The sequence below is a fragment of the Haliotis cracherodii genome, unplaced genomic scaffold (assembly GCF_022045235.1).
Source record: "Haliotis cracherodii isolate W230 unplaced genomic scaffold, xgHalCrac1.p SCAF_12, whole genome shotgun sequence".
NCBI classification, from domain to species: Eukaryota; Metazoa; Mollusca; class Gastropoda; order Lepetellida; family Haliotidae; genus Haliotis; species Haliotis cracherodii.
Genome location: NW_027266267.1, coordinates 31,981,870 through 32,006,760, shown reverse-complemented (window position 1 = coordinate 32,006,760; position 24,891 = coordinate 31,981,870). Strand labels below are relative to the sequence as shown.

At 42.2% G+C, this 24,891-nt stretch overlaps 1 protein-coding gene across 1 annotated transcript; it reads left to right on the top strand.

The window, feature by feature from the left end:
* The first annotated feature begins 10,861 nt into the window (after positions 1-10,861).
* LOC139457783 (uncharacterized) lies at positions 10,862-22,446 on the top strand. Its single transcript, XM_071239130.1, has 6 exons — positions 10,862-10,988; positions 13,705-13,777; positions 15,200-15,502; positions 17,497-17,778; positions 17,986-18,288; positions 19,828-22,446. Exons 4-6 carry the CDS (start codon positions 17,646-17,648, stop codon positions 20,088-20,090), a joined length of 699 nt encoding a protein of 232 aa, XP_071095231.1. The 5' UTR covers positions 10,862-10,988; positions 13,705-13,777; positions 15,200-15,502; positions 17,497-17,645; the 3' UTR covers positions 20,091-22,446.
* The last annotated feature ends 2,445 nt before the right edge of the window (positions 22,447-24,891 follow it).

Below are 24,891 nucleotides of genomic sequence, written 5' to 3'. Positions count from 1 at the left end.
CTTTGTAAGGGGCACGAGTGATCGCTGGTCTAACATGCTTTAGAAGGGGCACGAGTGATCGCTGGTCTCACATCCTTTATACGAGTGATCGCTAGTCTAACATCCTTTATAAGTGGCACGAGTGATCGCTGGTCTAACGTCCTTTATATAACGGTCACGCCTATATACAGCATTGGGTATCGGAGGTGTGCTTCCTGAAATCGCCACGGGTTGATAAGGATTGGATTTTCAGAAATAAGAGTAAAATAGTTTCCTTTTTCTCGTTCGCCTTCATGACTTCTGATTACCACAGACATTTTTTACAATTTTCGTTTTGTTTGAAGTTTCCCTTTTCAAAGCTTTGATCGATGGATCATAGATGAAGAAACGAAATAAAGGAGGATTTGTGAAACAATCTTTTTTCCATGTACCTTTGAAGCAAGGATGTATAAAACGAATCGCATTAAAAAAAAACGGGTAGCCTGATTCGCCGAAAAAATATTTGTTGTGTCTTTTTTCGAGGTGCACGCTTTTGTGCAAGAATAACAATACGCGCTTTCCCCTCCTTGCATGGGGATCATGTAGCCAGACGACATACGTTTCAAACAGTGCAGGGCAATTTAAGAGTCTACCGGGGGTTGTTACGTCACCGTTCAGGTTACCATAGCAATCTCGTGCTACTTCTCGAGAGCTGTCAATCAAGTATGTCAATTTCCGATGGGAAATCGCCTAATCTGGTCGAAGTACTGTTGGTAAGTAGGGGCTTGTTGTTCAAACAGTTCGACTCATCGAGCAACGTAATGATCGGAAATGTCATCGACTGTTGTTGCAACACCACGGTACCGTTGTGAAGGTTAAACTAGCCGTGTACCAACAGATCATAGATCCAAATGCGAACGTGGAAAAGAAAGCTTTTGAAGCATGGAATGCAAGTGCAAAACGATTCACTTCTGTTTGTTGTTAAACGTCACATCCGAAAACATATTACAGTTATATGACGGCGGCCTCTAAATAACCGAATGAACAACAACCGCAGGGGTGATTCAGTAAGTTTGGTAAATAGGTTTACAAGTATTTAATGGGTTCTAAGCAATCGGAAATCTTGCAGCTTATCTTGGGAGACTTATCTAACGAGACCGGAGCCCACAGTAGTGTTACACTGAACAGCTGTTGATATACCTTATTATACGTGGAATACGTTATTGTCCTACGATTCTTATAATGTATTGTCCTACGGCTGTAATACCTTATTGTCCTACGATTGTGATACTGTATTGTCCTACGGCTGTAATACATCATTGTCCTACGATTGCGATACTGTAATGTCCTACGGCTGTAATACCTTATTGTCCTACGATTGTGATACTGTATTGTCCTACGGCTGTAATACCTTATTGTCCTACGATTGTAATATAGTGTATTGTCCTACGGCTGTAATACCTTATTGTCCTACGATTGCGATACTGTATTGCCCCACGGCTGTAATACCTTATTGTCCTACGATTGTGATACTGTATTGTCCTACGTCTGTAATACCTTATTGTCCTACGATTGTGATACTGTATTGTCCTACGGCTGTAATACATCATTGTCCTACGATTGCGATACTGTAATGTCCTACGGCTGTAATACCTTATTGTCCTACGATTGCGATTCTGTATTGTCCTACGGCTGTAATACCTTATTGTCCTACGATTGCGATACTGTATTGTCCTGCGGCTATAATACCTTATTGTCCTACGATTGCGATACTGTATTGCCCCACGGCTGTAATACCTTATTGTCCTACGATTGTGATACGGTTGTGTCCTACGGCTGTAATACCTTATTGTCCTACGATTGCGATACTGTATTGTCCTACGGCTGTAATACCTTATTGTCCTACGATTGTGATACTGCATTGCCCCACGGCTGTAATACCTTATTGTTCTACGATTGTGATACTGTATTGTCCTACAGCTGTAATACATCATTGTCCTACGATTGTGATACTGTATTGTCCTACGGCTGTAATACCTTATTGTCCCACGATTGTAATATAGTGTATTGTCCTACGGCTGTAATACCGTATTGTCCTACGATTGCGATACTGTATTGCCCCAAGGCTGTAATACCTTATTGTCCTACGATTGCGATACTGTATTGTCCTACGGCTGTAATACATCATTGTCCTACGATTGTGATACTGTATTGTCTTACGGCTGTAATACCTTATTGTCCCACGATTGTGATACTGTATTGTCCTGCGGCTGTAATACCTTATTGTCCTACGATTGTGATACTGTATTGTCCTACGGCTGTAATACCTTATTGTCCTACGATTGTGATACTGTATTGTCCTACGGCTGTAATACCTTATTGTCCCACGATTGCGATACTGTATTGTCCTACGGCTGTAATACCTTATTGTCCTACGATTGCGATACTGTATTGTCCCACGGCTGTAATACCTTATTGTCCTACGATTGTGATACTGTATTGTCCTGCGGCTGTAATACCTTATTGTCCTACGATTGTGATACTGTATTGTCCTGCGGCTGTAATACCTTATTGTCCTACGATTGTGATACTGTATTGTCCCACGGCTGTAATACCTTATTGTCCTACGATTGTGATACTGTATTGTCCCACGGCTGTAATACCTTATTGTCCTACGATTGTGATACTGTATTGTCCTGCGGCTGTAATACCTTATTGTCCCACGATTGCGATACTGTATTGTCCTGCGGCTGTAATACCTTATTGTCCTACGATTGCGATACTGTATTGTCCTACGGCTGTAATACCTTATTGTCCTACGATTGTGATACTGTATTGTCCTACGGCTGTAATACCTTATTGTCCTACGATTGTGATACTGAATTGTCCTACGGCTGTAATACCTTATTGTCCCACGATTGCGATACTGTATTGTCCTGCGGCTGTAATACCTTATTGTCCTACGATTGTGATACTGTATTGTCTTACGGCTGTAATACCTTATTGTCCTACGATTGTGATACTGTATTGTCCTACGGCTGTAATACCTTATTGTCCTACGATTGTGATACTGTATTGTCCTACGGCTGTAATACCTTATTGTCCCACGATTGCGATACTGTATTGTCCTACGGCTGTAATACCTTATTGTCCTACGATTGCGATACTGTATTGTCCCACGGCTGTAATACCTTATTGTCCTACGATTGCGATACTGTATTGTCCTACGGCTGTAATACATCATTGTCCTACGATTGTGATACTGTATTGTCCTACGGCTGTAATACCTTATTGTCCTACGATTGCGATACTGTATTGCCCCAAGGCTGTAATACCTTATTGTCCTACGATTGCGATACTGTATTGTCCTACGGCTGTAATACCTTATTGTCCTACGATTGCGATACTGTATTGTCCTACGGCTGTAATACATCATTGTCCTACGATTGTGATACTGTATTGTCCTACGGCTGTAATACCTTATTGTCCCACGATTGCGATACTGTATTGTCCTGCGGCTGTAATACCTTATTGTCCTACGATTGTGATACTGTATTGTCCTACGGCTGTAATACCTTATTGTCCCACGATTGCGATACTGTATTGTCCTACGGCTGTAATACCTTATTGTCCTACGATTGCGATACTGTATTGTCCCACGGCTGTAATACCTTATTGTCCTACGATTGTGATACTGTATTGTCCTACGGCTGTAATACCTTATTGTCCCACGATTGCGATACTGTATTGTCCTACGGCTGTAATACCTTATTGTCCTACGATTGCGATACTGTATTGTCCCACGGCTGTAATACCTTATTGTCCTACGATTGCGATACTGTATTGTCCCACGGCTGTAATACCTTATTGTCCTACGATTGCGATACTGTATTGTCCTACGGCTGTAATACCTTATTGTCCTACGATTGTGATACTGTATTGTCCCACGGCTGTAATACCTTATTGTCCTACGATTGTGATACTGTATTGTCCTACTGCTGTAATACCTTATTGTCCTACGATTGCGATACTGTATTGTCCTACTGCTGTAATACCTTATTGTCCTACGATTGCGATACTGTATTGTCCTTCGGCTGTAATACCTTATTGTCCTACGACTGTTGATATTTTATTGTCCAACAACTATACATATGTTATTGTCCCACAACTATACACATGTTATTGTCCAACAACTATACATATGTTATTGTCCCACAACTATACATATGTTATTGTCCAACAACTATACATATGTTATTGTCCCACGACTGTACATATGTTATTGTCCATTGACAGGGAGTTGGCGTCGCATGCTGTGTTGTGAGAGTTGCATGCTAGGTTGTGGAAGTCGCATGTGATGTTGCAGGAGTCGCGTGCTGTGTTGTGAGAGTCGCATGCTATGTTGTTGGCGTCGCATGCTAAGTTCTGGAAGTCGCATGCTATGTTGTGGGAGTCGCATGCTATGTTGTGAGTCGTATACTATGTTGTGGGAGTCGTATGCTATGTTGTGAGTCGTATACTATGTTGTGGGAGTCGCATGCTATGTTGTGAGTCGTATACTATGTTGTGGAAGTCACATGCTATGTTGTGAGTCGTATACTATGTTGTGGGAGTCGCATGCTATGTTGTCGCATGCTTTGTTGTTGGAGTCGAATGCTATGTTGTGGGAGTCGCATGCTATGTTGTCGCATGCTATGTTGTTGGCGTCACATGCTTTGTTGTGGGAGTCGCGTGCAATGTTGTGGGAGTCGAATGTTATGTTGTGGAAGTCGCATGCTATGTTCTTCTGGAAGTCGCATGCTATGTTGTTGGCGTCACATGCTTTGTTGTGGGAGTCGCGTGCAATGTTGTGGGAGTCGCATGGTATGTTGTTGGCGTCGCATGCTAAGTTGTGGAAGTCGCATGATATGTTGTGGGAGTCGCATGCTATGTTGTGGGAGTCGCATGCTATGTTGTGGGAGTGGCATGCCATGTTGTGGATGTTGCATGCAAAATTGTGGAAGTCGCATGCTGTGTTGTGGAAGTCGCATGCTAAGTTGTGGAAGTCGCATGATATGTTGTTGGCGTCGCATGCTCTGTTGTGGGAGTCGCATGCTAGGTTGTGGAAGTCGTGTGCTAAGTTGTGGAAGTCGCATGCTGTGTTGTGGAAGTCGCATGCTAAGTTGTGGGAGTCGCACGCTATGTTGTGGGAGTCGCATGCTATGTTGTGGGAGTCGCATGCTATGTTGTGGGAGTCGCATGCTAAGTTGTGGATGTCGCATGCTAAGTTGTGGAAGTCGCATGCTAAGTTGTGGGAGTCGCATGCTGTGTTTTGGGAGTCGCATGCTATGTTGTGGGAGTCGCAAGCTAAGTTGAGCTTTGGGTCCTTGAATGTCATCCTACCCCGACGGACTGGGGCACTGCTCACAATGTCAATCGCTGATTTCCTGGTACAGATGCGCTTATTTACAGGCCAACACGATTTAACTTAAATATCATTGACTAAACAAGAGAAAAATATGTTATCGGCATCGACAGAAAAGGATAAGAATTACATTTAATTAAAGTAAACGTGTGACTATAAGAGCAAATCAAATAACAGACGATATTGCTCAAATATTGCCAATGTGACGTTACATTTTAACACACTCATATAATAGGATTGCCAGAAAGCGTTCGTAAAATCAGCGTGTTTTCATTTGTGGACGGATATTTTGATGGTGTCCCTTGTTTGAGACGACCACAGAGTTAAGAGAACAAAGACACATAATACACACTGTACACACACTTTTCTACAAGACACAGTGAAACAAATGTACTTCATTCTGCCAGGTAATAGACAAGTCGGTTTGGTAATGTGTAGTTACATTTGTGTTATGGTCAAAGGGGGGTAGCTCTGTACATACTGTGGACTTGAATGTGAACGGTCACACATTCAGTTGACATGCTTTCGAATATGAACTTGGTCATCGGTAAAGGATATGCACATTATACTAATTGGGCACAAATATCACATTTGAAGAAAGTAGGATAACCTGTAAAAGTTGTCTTAAAGGACTATCATGTTATTTCCCGTGAAGAACCCACTTAGAACTGACCTTCACACACACACACACGCACACGCACACGCACACACACACACACACACGCGCACGCACACACACACACACACACACACGCGCACACGCACATGCACATGCACATGTACACACGCACACACACACGCACACACACACGCACACGCACACGCACATGCACATATACACACATACATACGTCCGTCTTATAGGTGGTATATTGTGTGTCAGCAAAGTATGTTCAAGTCCCGCCGGTCCCCCTCACCCCTGTAATAAATGACCAGTCCTTTGTGGTCGATAGCAAGGTTGCAAATAATAAATTCTCATCCTGATTTTCACAGGGATAAAAGAGGGTTAAGTCTACTGACAATTGCATATACTCCTACTACAGGACTTCATCACACCCACTGTTACTGGAGGGTTCAGGTTTGGGGATTACTACTGTCCAGTTGAACAGAGACATGGAGTCCTGGTCATCACTGGGTTGACATCCATGACTGTGATGTATCCCTCATCCGGGTTAGAATTAGGTCTTCAGCAACCCATGCTTGTCTACGAGCCGACTAACAGGATTGGGTGGTCAGGCTCGCTGACTTAGTTCATGCATGTCATCGTATCCAAATTGCGTGGATCGATGCTTATGGTGTCAATCACTGGATTGTCTGGTCCAGACTCAATTATTAAGAGACCGCCGTTATATAGCTGGAATATTACTTATTTCGGCGTTACAAACAACAAACAAATAATGTGTTTTCATATATTTCATATCAGATGTTTGAAATTAATACATGTGACTTTATAAATACCTGACATGGCGACAGGCTGCTGTTGCTTATACGTCAAAGATGTCTTGCTAATTACGCCATTGAATTTATGTGAACATTTGTCAAAATGGCGTTGTATTTAACTTGACATGTGTTTTATATTAGATGTTAGTATTGTGTAAATGAATGTTTGAATGTCATGGTTGTCACTCTTTAGTTGTCCATTGTTATCCTTCAGTGTTGTTCAGTGTGCGGAGTTCAACAGCACAGAAACAAACAAATGATGTATTTCTCCACCTTCTATGCATGTCGACCAATCGCACCAGATTTTATTCTGCGCCAGATTAATAATATCCTGTTCGAGACGACGTTGTTACTGACACCTCAGCATTGTGTTTCTTTATCGGACAATACCGAACTACACAGTGCTTCAATGAACACAGATTTGCTGAAAGATTATCAGCAAAATAGAGGATTAGTCGGGAGTGTTTGAGGTAATGTATAGACTGATACACTAGGGAGTGTATCGGTACATGCAGAAGGTACATATGGGATACGTACTGTATACCCCAAACCGGGTGACTACATATACAGGTATGCCCATTTCATGTGATGGCTGAGTGTCCCAGCTGGCAAAAGTAACTGAAACGTGCATAAAATATACACAAATTACATGTTCATCATTTTCACACACACGTTTCTGCACTATTTCAAAGACATTCCCTTTGCTTTGATTGTGTTTCACGTAAGGATTTTAAAGAAATTAGTTCTGGACCTGACAAAATGTGTAGTTGGGCTTTTTACAGGGAGAATTTACAGACCGCAGTCTATTGCTGAGAGCGACGTCATTGACGGCTATTTGTATGAACCTTCACCTATAACCCTACAGTGTATACATCGGTCAATTTAAGTACACTATCGGTTGAAACAACAGGTAACCATGGTTACAGAACCTGAAGTTGGTTATATGTTGCGGTACTGGCTACACAACCATCACCTTGGATAATAATATTGGCACAACCTTTATTTGCAACTTTCACTAACCATGCATCCCCCCTCGTAGCTTTACAATTACCAAAATAAACAACAAATGTAGAGAACCAAAGGCAATCGGCCCGCTCCTCTGTCTGGAAAACAATTGATTCAGATAGACTGTCTGACAAGCCAAACCCAGCTGATAACGCTTCCGATTCCGTTATCAAGCGTGAGTGCCGACTCGTTCTGATACCTACAGCTGATTGGTCAATTCACTTCTTCGTGCCAGGATCCGCAGATTCTGTGTTTGATTCCTAAATTCGCTCAGATCATGAAACCTGGTTGGTCAGCACCATACCTGTACTTGCGGGCTTCTACCAACGCGATAAACGCTTTGTTTGTTTGTTGTTGAACATCGCTCTCAGCAATATTCCAGCTCTATGACGGCGGTCTGTAAGTAATCTGGACCAGACAATCCAGTCATTGACATCATGAGCATCTATCCACGCAATTGGGATATGACATGCTAAGTCAGCGAGCCTGTCCACCCGATCCCGGTTGTCTCCTCTTACGACAAGCATGGGTTGCGGAAGACCTATGTTGTGTGGCTGGACTCAAACCCAACACCACCAGGTACCAGGGTAAGCGAACCGGAAAGCACGGACTGTGTGGCCCAAAACTCCACACCAATCTTTGCAAATATCAGACAAACATATAGCTAACATATTGCTGAGTGCGGCGTTAAACAACAAACAAATATAAAAGCCATACATAAGGTGGAAAATACTTAAAATTTTAACTACTAATGTGACAAAAAGACATTTTAAATACGAGATGTGATGTAATGTGTCACAAATATAAACGATGGAGCACTGTCACGAATTACAACTTATTTGTCTGAAGATTTCTTCTCTGAAAATAGGGAAGATGGAGTTTTAATGAATTCATGGCATTGCGTGATAAAAGTAGTTTGGTTAACAGGAGACATCCCTGTAAATGGAAACTAAGTACAGATGACCTCAGACCACTGTTACCCCCATAATTTTACCATGAAGGAAAATATAGCGCCCTGTTTAGAGGCTTTACACTCTGTGACATTTGTTCCTGAGTGACCTGTGATACCTTACATGAAAGATTAACCATTTTATTTTTGAGAAGTTATTTTGATTCACAAGCTGTATTGGTAATGACTCCAGCTTTCCATGACTTGACCCCAAGTTCAAGGCCGATGTGCTGCGACTCGATACTTCCGGTAACCATTGTTGACAGTGGCTACTGCAAAATCTAGACAGTGGATCCAACCTGATTTATATTGCTGATTATGTGACTAGTGAGTGGAAGGTTGGTCAGCATGCAACAAGAGAACAGGATCGGACATTATTTAGTGTGGGCTGCCATGTCACTGCAGATAGCACAGATGGAAAATAATAGTGGTCTGGGTCCAGGTGATTTCTGCCAAAGATAATTTTTTGATCGGCATAACATTTACATTTAAGTGGATTTCCCTTAATGCCGTGGGTCGGGCAGGTAACAACCAGTACCATCTTTCAGCGTTTTTTGGGATCGAACCCTGACTTCCCGCTCTCGGGCAGACGCACTACCACTACCCCACGGATGCGGCTCTCGGGCAGACGCACTACCACTACACCACGGATGCGGCTCTCAGGCAGACACTCTAGGTTCTACTACACCAAATCAGAACCAGTTTGGACAGTGCGGTTTTCGTAGGGAGCCTTCAGTGCAGATCGAGAGATATCTGCAGGCTATGATTGGAGGATATTCTGTAAGATTTTTATGTCTTTCAAATGTACATCCATTCAGTTATTAAAACTGACCATGTTTTTCTATATTTAGTACTGTCTTTTTCAACATGATGACTTATGCTGAATGTGACCACAGCTATTTTCAAGTAGGTGACATTTGGTGCGAAACTGGGGGTGGTGTGTTTAGCTTCCGGTACTCGGAAAAGGAGCTGGCTAAGCTAGTCATTTTAATTTTTTTTATTGCTGCTCTAAGGCCAAACTGTGCACACACGTACAGGTAATAGCTGTTGAATGCTTAGTTATTTTAAAAAAAATCATAACGTTACTATAGAAGTCTATGGGAAAACATTTGGTTGTGTGTAACCTCTACGACTACACCACGTGCCGCATGCAGATGCATGTGGTACAATATGAAACTGTTTATATATCGTATTTTCCACCTTCCCACAACCGAGGTCACCACAAGCGCATCTCCACCTTCCTCTCCATGAGGTGATTAGACATATCCTGGTAAGTTAAAAACCCTAAGTTAACTTGTTCTCGTCGCTGGAATATTGCCGATGCGACGTTACAGGTAACCTCACTCACTAATAGTCTGGACGTCAAGGAGTTTGAGAAACCTGGCCATAGTGTTAATTCTATGAGACAATAGGTAACAAAGTGAATTGGTTTTAAATGTAAATCTTCACACTTTGATGTCACTTTAATGTGTACACACATGCGTAGATCCATTGTAACCATGTCCTTTGTTTATTGGAAACAATATTACTTTGAATACACTAGCTATAGAGCAACCCTTCTCCATCAAAGGGTGAGAAGCACTATTATGCCATAGTATGTGAGAATCAATATCATCTGAGACACATGTCAGTGGGTTGACTTTTCCGGGGAACACGAGGCATACGATTCCTGATTCATGAAGAAAGATTTACATAAACTGGTTTTGCTTTTTATTGATCCCGGTTTCTTTTGACATAAATATATGTTTAAACCAGGATGTCCCCAGTATACTGCTGTAAAGACGGGGAAGTTGAAATGCATCGCCTTCATCACTGTGTGTCATTGTGCGTCTCGGCGATATGGATCGCCTCACGTGAAGCCAAACACTGTTGAGTCGACTTGCATGGGCAATAACAATCATTGCGGTTTATTTTACCTGCTAAATTCCTATTGGGGATTGAGATCAATAACTACCTCGCCAATGATAAAGGAATGAATGAGTCTCCGGGATGAAACTTGAATGTCACGCCTGTTATGCAAGCCGGGGCATTATGCGCTTTATGCATTGATCTGTATTTTCCATCTGTGAATATGCACATTCAACCTACAGGGAAAAGAGGGTGTGTCGACTTACCTGCTTAGCAGGACTTGGTGACAAACATGCTGTACAGGACTGCAGCGCCACACACACTCTGTGCAGGTGTGGGGATGCGACCCACTGGAGTCTCCTAACTGTACGCATCAACACACAGGTAGGTGTCTTGTGTCTCTATGGTCATATCTGGTCATTTAAATGTACATTATATGTAGGAATCAACTTATTACCATGGTGTAATTGAACGAGAGACATAAAACAGAGCAGACAGTCAGTTGTGCAATACGCACACCATTTAGTCGTTTACCTACCAACATATCGATGCATATATCTGATAACCATTTCTGTTGAGGTGTGAAAATAAACAAGTGTATGATGCTGACGGGGAAATGGTTGGCATGAGATAACAATTGGGATGGCATAATTACTTATCTTAATATATACTCTTCAAAAAAAGAAACTTGACACTGACTTTCAAAATGTAATATACTGCGATTGTTTCAAAATAGGACACAGAAACCATAATTGAAACACTGTTTGAAGATCAATGTACACAATGTTGAAAACATTAATCGTGTCACCTAGACAGACACACGTACACGATACAGTTAATGTCACAGGGGTACATGGAGAGTACATGGATAGGTGTGTCTGGAGTGTACATGGATAGGTGTGTCTGAGAGTACATGGATAGGTGTGTCTGAAGTGTACATGGATAGGTGTGTCTGGAGAGTACATGGATAGGTGTGTCTGGAGAGTACATGGATAGGTGTGTCTGGAGTGTACATGGATAGGTGTGTCTGGAGACTACATGGATAGGTGTGTCTAGAGTGTACATGGCTATGTGTGGCTGATGTGTACATGGATAGGTGTGTCTGGAGAGTACATAGATAGGTGTGTCTGGAGAGTACATAGATAGGTGTGTCTGGAGAGTACATAGATAGGTGTGAGGAAATGGTTAAGATTGGCTTAGAGATCACATACATGTATCTGTATCAGATGACGTCAAAATAAAGAAGTTATCCACGTTAAAAAACTGCACAAAGAAAAAGGTTAAACACCCCAGGAAATAATTAACACTGAAATGTCCCCAATGCAAATTTTGTGATGAACATATCAAGAATGGTGTGCGAAGTGACAGGGCAGTACAATGGCAACTGTGACGTCACATCGCAGCAAGACATGCACGTGCAGCATCTGCTCACCCCAATTATGGGGACGTCACTGTCTTGCATTGTGGAACCATTATCTGTGAACGTGGCATGAGGAAGGTTATCAGAGACGCGAAAATGGCGTACTGTTGGTAAGCATTTGACAGGCATGACCCATCTTCCCGAGGCAAGGGAGTTATCTGACTATAAAAGTCCAGTTAATACCCTTTCCGAACTAAGCCTAAAATTACTTGCATTGACTTCAAACAAACTGCCGGCGCCCAGTCAAGATAATCTGATCGATAAGCCATATCTATATTAAAACAACACGGGTCTTACCCGATGTGCATCAGGTCAATTGAGCACTTTGATTACAGACATGAAAATATTGGAAAACATATGTCGACGTCCAGTTGGCGATACGCATGGTTTGCTAATCCCACAGTCAACCGAAATTTGCACGGCCTGGGGGAGATGGGCATGCCATACGAAAATTTAGGACGTACACTTAAGGTTCCAGAAGGTTGATCAAGCGTCCATTACTTGCTGATCATTATCGGGGAATTCGTTTAGAAGGGTGCTTTGGCCCGGAGAGCTTGGAATCTGAGAACTTGGCGAAGAGTCCATTGGTCCGATGAGAGCAGGTTCCTGGTCCATGTCACAGCTGGCCGACTGAAGGTTTGGAGGCATAGACATACGGACTACACACCTAGGAACATAAGACCTACGCCCCGTATGTAGAGGTTCGGTAATGGTTTGAGGCTGCCTGTCTCACGGTTGTAAGCTGCACCTTGTCACCATCAAAGGCAATCTCAATGGTGACGGATACAATCGTAACATCCTGCAACCAGTTGTTGTCCCGTATTTCGACAACCACCCACTCGCCACCAGACCTTATGCATGGAGGAAAATAGGTCACATCGTTTCGAGCAGTAACAGCTTTTCTGCAGAATGACTCTGTGTCGACACTGCCCCGTCTTTCCACGAGTAATGAGCTGAGCCCGCTGGAGCATATTTGGAACATCTGAGGACGTGGAGTACAGGCACTGAACCCACCAGTTCAGACTCTGATCCAATTGGAGGCAGCTGTTCATCGGGAGGGGCTGCAGGTCAGACGACTGACTGGAGGGATGAGACGAAGGCTGGCAGCTGTCATCCGGACACGTGGCTGGTTTCCTCGCTATGGATTGTATGTGTCATCGATGTCATCACTGGACTTAAAATGACATTTTACCTCATCAATAATGATGTGGAATTGTGTTCCTGAAGCTGCACCTCCATACTTATTGTGGTTACTGTTTTTGCCCAAATACAGTGCCTCTGAGTTTTGTTAGAATCATGATTAAAATCTCAAAACAGGATAACTTTTTTAAGTTTACCTGATGCGTCTTTTCCGGAGTTATGTTTACAGTTTTTCAATGCCAAAGCTCGTACAACCAGTCGTTGTTAAATATACAGGGACTGATTATCTCTTTTCGTTGTGTATATTGGGTTTTACCTGGCTGTTGCTCTTTGAGAACGGATAGGAAACGGTGCCGAGCAGCTTGCTTGTTGTGAGAGTCGGATGATGACTTGGTTTGCTTGCGTGTCAGTCAACGGCGTGGGTAATTGCTCAGAATATCATTCACTGGTTTGTCTGGTCAAAAGCTGGTCTGATTAAATATTGCTGAGTGCGGTGATGCACAGGACACCAAGTAACAATGTACTGATGTTTCTTTTCAGTCGGTCTGCTGCACGAATATGTGTCCAGAGAGTCAAGTAGCGGTAATTATCGTGACTGCATTTATCATTCATGGTAAGTAGACATTATGTATTTTATGATCTAAAGTGAAACTAGTCTTTCTAATATGTGAACGCACTCACTCATTCCTCAACTTAAGCTGAAAGTCTAGGTTGCGATTTTACTATCTATTCTTGCAGTTACCTAATGCTCATGTGTAAGTTTCTAATTCTGTCTGTCAAAGTCAGATATTTGTTTTTCATTTGCGTATTTTGATAGTGAAAACTTTGGTCGGTAGGTCTAAAAAACATATAATTATAAACTAAAACGCGGGACTTTTTGTGATCATCTGAAATTTAGATTTGGATCTGCAAGTGATAAGCTTAGATTAAGTTTTTAGCCTGGTTCGGGTCCTTATTCTAAAATCTGACAGAGGCTTATCAGTGAACAGTTTTATTGTCAAAGCGATCTTTACCGTCAGAGGTAAACTTTTCGTTCTGTTTTATTTCTGAAATATCGATTTTTAAGGTCGCCGGATCCGTAAATAAAAAATGTGAGACCTTAGTGGATATCCTATAATAAACCTGTTTCAAGTGATGATGTAGATCATGTCAGGTCATCTTGCAGAGTTTCTGTCCACTATGCTCTTAATACATACACCCTAAAGACCAGGTCCGTTTATCAATAATAAAGAAATATGTGTACTGATTTTACATATTATTTTGATGGTGGTGTACCGGTGTAAGTTATCCATTAATGAATAGGGTCGCAGTTAGTAGCTCCTTTTATCAGTGTATGCAAAGTTACCGTGTTCCCATGTAGGGAACTAGTTCTCCAGTTACGGCGCGTCTTTATCCGTGTCCATGTTTACATACGCTGGTGGTAATTGATCTTAAATATGCAGTGCCAGTATGTAGGACATATATTGTTTATGTAGATAAATGTATGTACGTATCTTGCTTCCTGTTATACTTCTGGAAACTCCCACGTCACTTATTACAGAGGGTTCTTTAAAGCAAATCAGTCATACTGTAAGTGGAGGTCCCAAAATTGAGTGAGTGAGTGGGAAAGTTGGGTTTAACGCCGCTTTGCACAGTATTATAGTTATATCATAGCACAACGTGTCAGCTTAATGTGGGAGGAAAGTGATGCAGGTCTTAGACGTTTACAGCCTTGGTGAAACCCACGAGCACGGGCATGGTGCTGACAAACCTGGAAACATAATCGGGAGTCTCAAATGTCAAATGTCAACGAATCACTTTCTGATCACAGTGGTTCCATTTGCTGACATTTGTATTGTTATTGTTTGAAGTGGGCCACCAGGAAAGTTGATACACACTTTAACGTGCATTGTATTTCAATGTTAATAATACCAGTCACCACATATGACAGTAAATAAATACTAACCCTCAGTTAAACTTGCATCTTAATGTTACGTTCCTGGTCCCAACACTAGAGTCTTACTACTATGAATACTTGTTTCCCTGTGTGTCCAAGGTGTTCCTGCCAGTGATGCACCATGTCCAGGAGGGGTGGCCTTACTTGACACGCCCTTCAGTATCACTGGTGACAGGAGCAACTACAGTGGTTTTATATGGGTACGACCCACTGGCGGCCGGTATGTCGTCACCTGCAACCCCAGCTGTAGCCCCGTGGCTGGATACAGGGCCACACTGAATGACACTCACTCTGTACTGACTATAGGCGGTGTACACAGGGAAGATGCTGGCACGTGGAAGATCGTGGATGCAAAAGTAGTTGGAGCCATCCCCGACGACGTGTGTCAGCTGACGGTGGCGAGTGAGTATTTCATTTGTATTAGGCAGAGACGTCATTCCAACAGATTCTCAAATAGATTCTCAAATAGATTCTCAAATAGTTCTATATGTTTTCTTGTATTCTTGTATTCTCTCGTCATGACGAGACCCAGTATGATGTCATACAACACAATACCAAACTGTTTAGAAATGATTCACGGTTCAAGTTTAAGGTTTGTTTGTTTTGTTTTGTTTGTTTGTTGTTTAACGCGGCACTCAGCAATATTCCAGCTATATGACGGCGGTCTGTAAATAATCGAGTTTGGACCAGACAATCCAGTAATTAGCATCATGAGCACCGATCCACGCAATTTGGACACGATGACATGCATCAACCCTTGCAGCGAGCCTGACCACCCGATCCCGTTAGTTGCCTCTCACGACATGTAAAGTTGATTGGGTAGCCTAGTAGTTAAAAGGCCCGAGTTTGATTCCTCACTATGTACAATGTGTGAAGCCCATTTATGGCGGCTCCTGCTTGTGATATTGCTGGAATATTGTTAAAAGCGGCTTGAAACCATACTCACTCAGTCTAGGTATTTGAATAGTGCAGATAATTGATAATTCCGTTATTGTATTTTAAAAACGCCCCCCGTTAGATACGGTTATGACAACGCGTGTATTTCAACTCATCTCTCATGAGAAACGGAGACAGCAAGAAGCTCGAACACTGTACTGTGGTGATGACTGTTGTACTTATTGATGCTTGGAGCCTCATCATGATGCTTGCATAACTCCAATTAGGAGTGTCCGAATGTTCTTTCCATTTATGATATGTGTACAGTCCTTCGTTTGTCCTGCGCTACACCCCAGCCTATAAGGCGAGGGGCACATAGGCTCACACACAGGGTATCACACTATATGCCCCGAAGGATCGGTTGACAACGAATTTATCTCACCGACATTCATTCGTACAGACCCGGAATATATGTCCTACGTAAAACGCTTTAATTCAGCCACTTTGACAGCCAGCAGACGACGCAAACGAAGAGTTACTTCCCTTTACCCAATACATTAATATAAACATATGTTCACTTCATACAATATTTATACGAGATAAGCAAGTTACCCTAAGGTGTGTTCCGATTGGTTTCTCAGCATGGAACATTAACGGGCTACATGGAACATTAATGCCCGCTCCTTAACCAATTAGAAGTTAGTGTTTTAATGTAAGGTGAGATGAAACCTCTTGTATTTGACAAAATCAAGTGAAATATTTCCTATGTGTCGTTGCATCTCTGATGATTGGAAGACAAAGAAGGGTCTTTCGGGAGTGGATACTACGTCCGGGACTAGAGTAGACGATATGTACACTTGCACAATGCTACAGATATCCCCATTCGAAATGACCAGCTGATGACCGTCCCACGCGTGATGTTACTACACAGTGTGTAACACAGTTATACTGTTCTTAAACAGGGGTATCTTAAACAACAAGTAATACATTAGTGTGTACATTAAAGGGCAAAAACAACGACTGGTCGGCTAGGAGTGGGGTGTTCATATTAAACTGTTGCATTGTACTTCAGTGGGTTAACACTATAACATCGGCAGTAGTCCGAACTCACACAAGCAAGCACACACACACACACACACACACACACACACGGTCAGATTCGATAGAAAGTCCACTCATTTCGTAAAAATGGTACCTAACGAGAACGAGTGTAGTATTCTCTATATTTCCAATGATGACTTTGTAAAAACATTACCCTGTGACGTCAGCCTAGCAGCGGGGTTTGCTGGGGTCATTAAGTGTGCATAAGCTCCTCTCAGTTGTCCATCAACTCTGAACGCATTGTCACTGAATAAGCCCAGCGATGTTGAGAGTTTTAAGTATTTGTCGGTGACACAAGCTTCGGCAGTACGTAAGCACGCGCTTTGGTATTAAACACTGTGTAATACCAGCTTATCTATATCAAAGAGTTGTATCTTTAACGGGTTAGTAGTAACTCTCAAATGCTATTCTCTCACCAGAGGTTCCATAGTGTACAATCAGCAGTGACGACGACACTGGCTCTCTGGAACCTGGCGCCCAGCTGACCCTGGCAGTGAACAGCACAGATTACTTCTGTTCTCGGGAAACTGGCTTCAGTATCACTTCTGGTGGTGACACTCAACAGTTGATGAACGTCAGTAACTCACTATTTAACCTAACCTTCAACATTGAGCTCCATCACTTTGGAGATGTAACACTGAACTTTATCTGTGACACCAACTGGACTTTGACTTGTGATGGAGTGCAGAGGCTAGTTAAAAGTAAGTACCGGTTTTAATAATAAACAAACACTTCTTGATATATTCAAACTATTTCCATATGATCATTTAAACTGAAACATGCATTCCCAATGACAAAGTTTGTTGATGGTTCTGATTCATAGTATGGTTGTTTATTTACTTGTTCTTGTGGAAATATTAAATGTTTCTGTTACTGCAGAATAATAACGTGTTTCTTGACTCAACCAGGTCCACCCCAGTGCAACATCAGCAGCGATGCAGCAGACACCAACGCACTGCAAACTGGCACAAATATCACTCTCACCGTGGACATCAGAAGCTACCACTGTTCTCATCAAGCCGAGTTTTATATAACTACTGGCGGCATCACAGACGTACTGTCACAGAACGAGACAACGAACACCTTCGCCGACATTGTCCTCACTAGCTTCTTCAATATCACAGCCGATCGTTTCGGGGATGTCAGTGTTATGTTTTCATGTGTTAACATCAACAGGACACTCCAGTGTAGTGGAGTTGATACGATAACAGGTAATACAAAAATCACATTCCTCTTGTTAAACCAAGTTGCTATTTCCCGGGACTACCCATCGAATCTCAACTAGATAAATGTCACGTTCCTTCCGAATTCTGGTATAAAAAGGTGTTACCATTCACAAACAAATTTACAAAATACCTTGTCTAACAATACGTGATTAAATCCAGTAGGTATTAACAAGTAATTGACAATCTAATCTATTTTATTTTCTGGAGCTAGTTTTTCAGTACATCCAACACTAAGCTCTATATGTTTGTTTTTTAACGCAGCAAACATCAATATTGCAGCTATGTAACAGCGGTATGTAGATAATTGAGTCTCGACCAGACAATCCAGTGATAGACATCATGAGTATCGATCTACGCAATTGGGATACGATAACATGCATCAACTAAGTCACCGAGCCTGACCACCCGATCTAGTTAATAGTCTCTTATGACAAGCATGGGTTCCTGAAAACCAATTCTAACCATGTTGGTGCCTAATACATATTGCTTTGTGTATCAATATTGTCGTATCCAAAAGGTGAGAGATCGCGTTTCGTTTTCAGCACATTTGGCTCCTTAGACGACTGGAACACCGTGCCTCTTATCCTTAAGGAATCATCAAAAGCATTACATGTTCTGGCGTTGATCAGTTGTTTGGGACGTCAATACCCTTGATAATATAAAACATGTTAATCCTTACAGAAGAGCGAATACACATCTGATCTTCACTTTGCAGAAAATGTATGCACAGTTCTTCTGCTATAGAAGTTCCATAAGAAATAAATTGAGTGACATTTGAGTTGTTGAATCTCTTCCAGTGTACCGAGCGTGTCACACTATAACCTGTGTTATTTATCATTCATGGTATATGAACCCTTAACATTGTTTGATATATTAATTTAGGCTTTATAAATGTCACAAACTGTTTAGCCAATTTGCCTCAGCGTTCTTAGTTTGTGTATTATGATCGTTATCAAGTCTACATCCATCCAACTGCCACAACATGTACAGATATTTCCAGCACTGCCAACAGAGCAATCAAGTTGTATTTGCTTGTGGTAATATAATGGGGAAGACTTTCCAAAACACAAATACTATTACTTTTGAAAACAAAAAAAATAATATTCAAATGCTCTCAAGTATAATATTTGTCCCCGTAATACTTTCTTTGAGAAAATTAGATACATTTCTCAAAGACGAATGACAGTATGAACCTATATTTTAATTTATCTCAAATTCGACAATTATTTCCTAAGTGAATGCTCAAAGCACATACCATTATTCCTACGGTCAGTTGATCTGTGTGCACTCGATTTTCATTCTCGGCTCCCTTGCTTACATTGTGAGTGCTAGATGGTTTACCTGACGAACACGGTGACCTTTGTGAACTGGTCTCCTTGAAACAATCATGCAGTGACCAAAATGTTTATCAGTTTTATCTTACTGACATAGAACCCTGCCTCATTTTTCATTTTGTTTCTTAAATGCTGCTCTGTTTGGCTTTTTCTGTTGTTGTTTTTGATGAGTAAATGTTCTTCATTTTAGATGGAACAACACAAATACCACACGAATCATCAACACCAAAGAGTCCTCCTAGTACTGAAGATCCTGAACGAGATATTACTCTTGGCATTGCCATTGGATTTTCTCTGCTCGCTGTTGTCATCTTTGTTACCATTACCGTCCTCGTCGTACGCTATCGTGAAAAAATACAAACATACTTTGTGTCTGACAAGAAACAAGAGGTCAATGTGACGGGCGTCGGCAATGAACTGGGAACCACCTGTGATAACAACTGTGATTCCTAAGATTCCTGAGAGCTGTTGTTTGATACAGAGATCACAGCCCCAGACGAACGTACATACGTGCTGTGGCTGCCTGTTATCAGTGAGTGAGCTTGTTCGGTTCAACACGGCCTTGAGCGTTATATCAGATGGGTGTGGGAGAAAGCCTCAGATACGCATGACTTTGTGGAAACCCATAAGCAAGGACATTTTCCTGAAAAAACAGATGATCATCACCAGTTTGAATTGAAATTCGAACACACGATCACCACTTCGTATTGCTAAGGTACTTATGTGACAAGGCCACCGGCACTCCCACCAGTTCAGAGTGAGAGTGATATAGCGACAGGAACAACACACGCACGCACGCACGCACGCACACACAGATATATAATGTATTAAGATAATAGATAACAGCGATAAAATCCTTTCCGTCATCACTAGAGATCTCCATTGTGCGATTCCTAATATATCATAAGCATGTTTTGATGACTCACTATAAAATACTAGTAGTGATAATACCTTGAAAAGGTGCACGTATCCCACGTGTGACACATGTCACACGCACAAGCAAAAGCTTGAAAGGAGGACATCACAGGAATGATATGGAAAATACCAGGTCGAGGAAAAACGTGTTAAGTCAGATATATCATTGGCTGTAGGTAATGGTATTTCGGTCCTCGGCCCCTACAGAAACCAGTTATTGTATAAATAGATAGACCTTAATACAATAGTCATACCAATAAATCTAACGTGTAATGCACAGAAAATGTATTACGATACTTTATAGCTTACGGGAAGCTTTAAATGTATAGGAGTTGTAAGGAAACACATTTCTACACAAGATGCAGTGCGCAACAAGAAAAGTTGTGTTCAGCTGCTATTATATATGGTGGGCCCATTAACATGTGGCGTTCGACCCCATAATATCGATTGTGATTCGAACCAAATAGGTATTTCAAAATAAATTAACGGGATCAAGTTACACGGGAGGCAGAAAGACTAGTTTTGTAATCGACATTTTACTTCCATAATATTAATGGAGTAAGAGTATTTCATGAAGATCCGGGGTAGAATAGATCTTCAACAATCCATGCTTGCTGTAAAAAGCGACTATGGTTGTCGTAAGAGACGACTAACGAGATTGGGTGGTTTGGCTCGCTGACTTGGTTCATGCATGTCATCGTATTCCATTTACGTAGATCGATGCTCATGGTGTCAATCACTGGTTGTCTGGTCCAGACTCAATTATTTAGAGACCGCCGTCATATAGCTGGAATAGTACTGAGTGCGGCGTTAAACACCAAACAAACAAATAAATCGTGTGTTTTATATATTTTATATCAGATGTTTGAAATCAATTCATGTGACTTTATTAATATCTGACATGACGACAGGCTGCTGTTGCTTATATTTATACGTCAAAGATGTCTTGCTAATTACGCCATTGAATTTTATGCGAACATTTGTCAAGTGGCGTTGTATTTAACTTGACATGTGTTTTATATAGCTTGTCTACATATCAAGCAATATTAGATATTGTGTAAATGTAAGCGTTACCTTTGAATCTCGACACTCTTAAGTGTTGTCCATTGTCATCCGTTATAATTGACAGTGGAGGGTGAGCTCGCCTGAGGCTAGATGAACAGTAGCAAGCTGACTGTCTTTCATTTCCTGATGAACGTCAGTATGTCACGTGATAACGTCATCAATCGAGTAGAGAGATACAGAACTACTTTAGGGGAATTCCCCATTGTCTAAAAATAACATTAAAATGGGACGGTATCTTCATGCGACAATTTCTTTTAGATTGTGTACATTCCATCAAAATTAATGCAAATTCAAAACTAACTTTTCAAATAAATAACGCATATGGCTACTGTTTAATCAGAAATATGGCCTAATTGCAAACATTAGGGAAAACTAGTTTCAAAGCTTTCATGGCTGATGTATCTAAATATTCAGTCGTCAAAATGGTACACAGCCCACTTTCTGATGCCGACATTGATTCAGGCTATGAATGAAGCAGGCTTTGAAGCCAGACAGATCATGTCCATGTCAGGGCACCAAAATGAAGCGGCGCATCCAGAGGTAATCCTCGTCATTGGCAGCTCATCTTCCTTTAGTCTGAAAAACATCCCCAAATTTCACAGAACGTTCCTAATAATTGATTTGCAGCATCAACCATGTCTGGATTTCTTTCCAATTCAAACTTTTCTGGGAGCTATTTGCTAACTTCTGTTTCAAGTAAATGACGTAGTCGTAGCCAACATTTTATGACGTTTGTAAAACCAAGGGACGTGCTGTCCATTGTCACCCTTTAGTGTTGTCCATTGTCACCCTTCTGTGTTGTCCATTGTCACCCTTCAGTGTTGTCCATTGTCACCCTTCAGTGTTGTCCATTGTCACCCTTCAGTGTTGTCCAATGTCACCCTTCAGTGCTGTGCATTGTCACCCTTCAGTGTTGTCCATTGTCACCCTTCAGTGCTGTGCATTGTCACTCTTCAGTGTTGTCCATTGTCACCCTTCAGTGTTGTCCATTGTCACCCTTCAGTGTTGTCCATTGTCACCCTTCAGTGCTGTGCATTGTCACCCTTCTGTGTTGTCCATTGTCACCCTTCAGTGTTGTACATTGTCACCCTTCTGTGTTGTCCATCGTCACCCTTCAGTGCTGTGCATTGTCACTCTTCAGTGCTGTGCATTGTCACCCTTCAGTGTTGTCCATTGTCACCCTTCAGTGCTGTGCATTGTCACTCTTCAGTGTTGTCCATTGTCACCCTTCAGTGTTGTCCATTGTCACCCTTCAGTGTTGTCCATTGTCACCCTTCAGTGCTGTGCATTGTCACCCTTCTGTGTTGTCCATTGTCACCCTTCAGTGTTGTCCATTGTCACCCTTCAGTGTTGTCCATTGTCACCCTTCAGTGTTGTCCAATGTCACCCTTCAGTGTTGTCCATTGTCACCCTTCAGTGTTGTCCATTGTCACCCTTCTGTGTTGTCCATTGTCACCCTTTAGTGTTGTCTATTGTCACCCTTCTGTGTTGTTCAATGTCACCCTTCAGTGCTGTGCATTGTCACCCTTCTGTGTTGTCCATTGTCACCCTTCTGTGTTGTACATTGTCACCCTTCAGTGTTGTCCATTGTCACCCTTCAGTGCTGTGCATTGTCACTCTTCTGTGTTGTACATTGTCACCCTTCAGTGTTGTCCATTGTCACCCTTCAGTGCTGTCCATTGTCACCCTTCAGTGTTGTCCATTGTCACCCTTCAGTGTTGTCCATTGTCACCCTTCAGTGTTGTCAATTGTCACCCTTCAGTGCTGTGCATTGTCACCCTTCAGTGTTGTACATTGTCACCCTTCTGTGTTGTACATTGTCACCCTTCAGTGTTGTCCATTGTCACCCTTCTGTGTTGTACATTGTCACCCTTCAGTGTTGTCCATTGTCACCCTTCTGTGTTGTACATTGTCACCCTTCAGTGTTGTCCATTGTCACCCTTCAGTGCTGTGCATTGTCACCCTTCAGTGCTGTCCATTGTCACCCTTCAGTGTTGTCCATTGTCACCCTTCAGTGTTGTCCATTGTCACCCTTCAGTGTTGTCCATTGTCACCCTTCAGTGCTGTGCATTGTCACCCTTCAGTGTTGTACATTGTCACCCTTCAGTGCTGTACATTGTCACTCTTCAGTGCTGTGCATTGTCACCCTTCAGTGTTGTCCATTGTCACCCTTCAGTGCTGTGCATTGTCACTCTTCAGTGTTGTCCATTGTCACCCTTCAGTGTTGTCCATTGTCACCCTTCAGTGTTGTCCATTGTCACCCTTCAGTGCTGTGCATTGTCACCCTTCTGTGTTGTCCATTGTCACCCTTCAGTGTTGTCCATTGTCACCCTTCAGTGTTGTCCATTGTCACCCTTCAGTGTTGTCCAATGTCACCCTTCAGTGTTGTCCATTGTCACCCTTCAGTGTTGTCCATTGTCACCCTTCTGTGTTGTCCATTGTCACCCTTTAGTGTTGTCTATTGTCACCCTTCTGTGTTGTTCAATGTCACCCTTCAGTGCTGTGCATTGTCACCCTTCTGTGTTGTCCATTGTCACCCTTCTGTGTTGTACATTGTCACCCTTCAGTGTTGTCCATTGTCACCCTTCAGTGCTGTGCATTGTCACTCTTCTGTGTTGTACATTGTCACCCTTCAGTGTTGTCCATTGTCACCCTTCAGTGCTGTCCATTGTCACCCTTCAGTGTTGTCCATTGTCACCCTTCAGTGTTGTCCATTGTCACCCTTCAGTGTTGTCAATTGTCACCCTTCAGTGCTGTGCATTGTCACCCTTCAGTGTTGTACATTGTCACCCTTCTGTGTTGTACATTGTCACCCTTCAGTGTTGTCCATTGTCACCCTTCTGTGTTGTACATTGTCACCCTTCAGTGTTGTCCATTGTCACCCTTCTGTGTTGTACATTGTCACCCTTCAGTGTTGTCCATTGTCACCCTTCAGTGCTGTGCATTGTCACCCTTCAGTGCTGTCCATTGTCACCCTTCAGTGTTGTCCATTGTCACCCTTCAGTGTTGTCCATTGTCACCCTTCAGTGTTGTCCATTGTCACCCTTCAGTGCTGTGCATTGTCACCCTTCAGTGTTGTACATTGTCACCCTTCTGTGTTGTACATTGTCACCCTTCTGTGTTGTACATTGTCACCCTTCAGTGCTGTGCATTGTCACCCTTCAGTGTTGTACATTGTCACCCTTCTGTGTTGTACATTGTCACCCTTCTGTGTTGTACATTGTCACCCTTCAGTGTTGTCCATTGTCACCCTTCAGTGCTGTGCATTGTCACC

Coding starts and splice junctions, on each gene's coding strand:
- LOC139457783 (XM_071239130.1), top strand. CDS start 17,646: ATGAACGTCAGTAACTCACTATTTAACCTAACCTTCAACATTGAGCTC. Junction 17,779..17,985: donor AGTGCAGAGGCTAGTTAAAA/GTAAGTACCGGT, acceptor TGACTCAACCAG/GTCCACCCCAGTGCAACATC. Junction 18,289..19,827: donor TGGAGTTGATACGATAACAG/GTAATACAAAAA, acceptor TCTTCATTTTAG/ATGGAACAACACAAATACCA.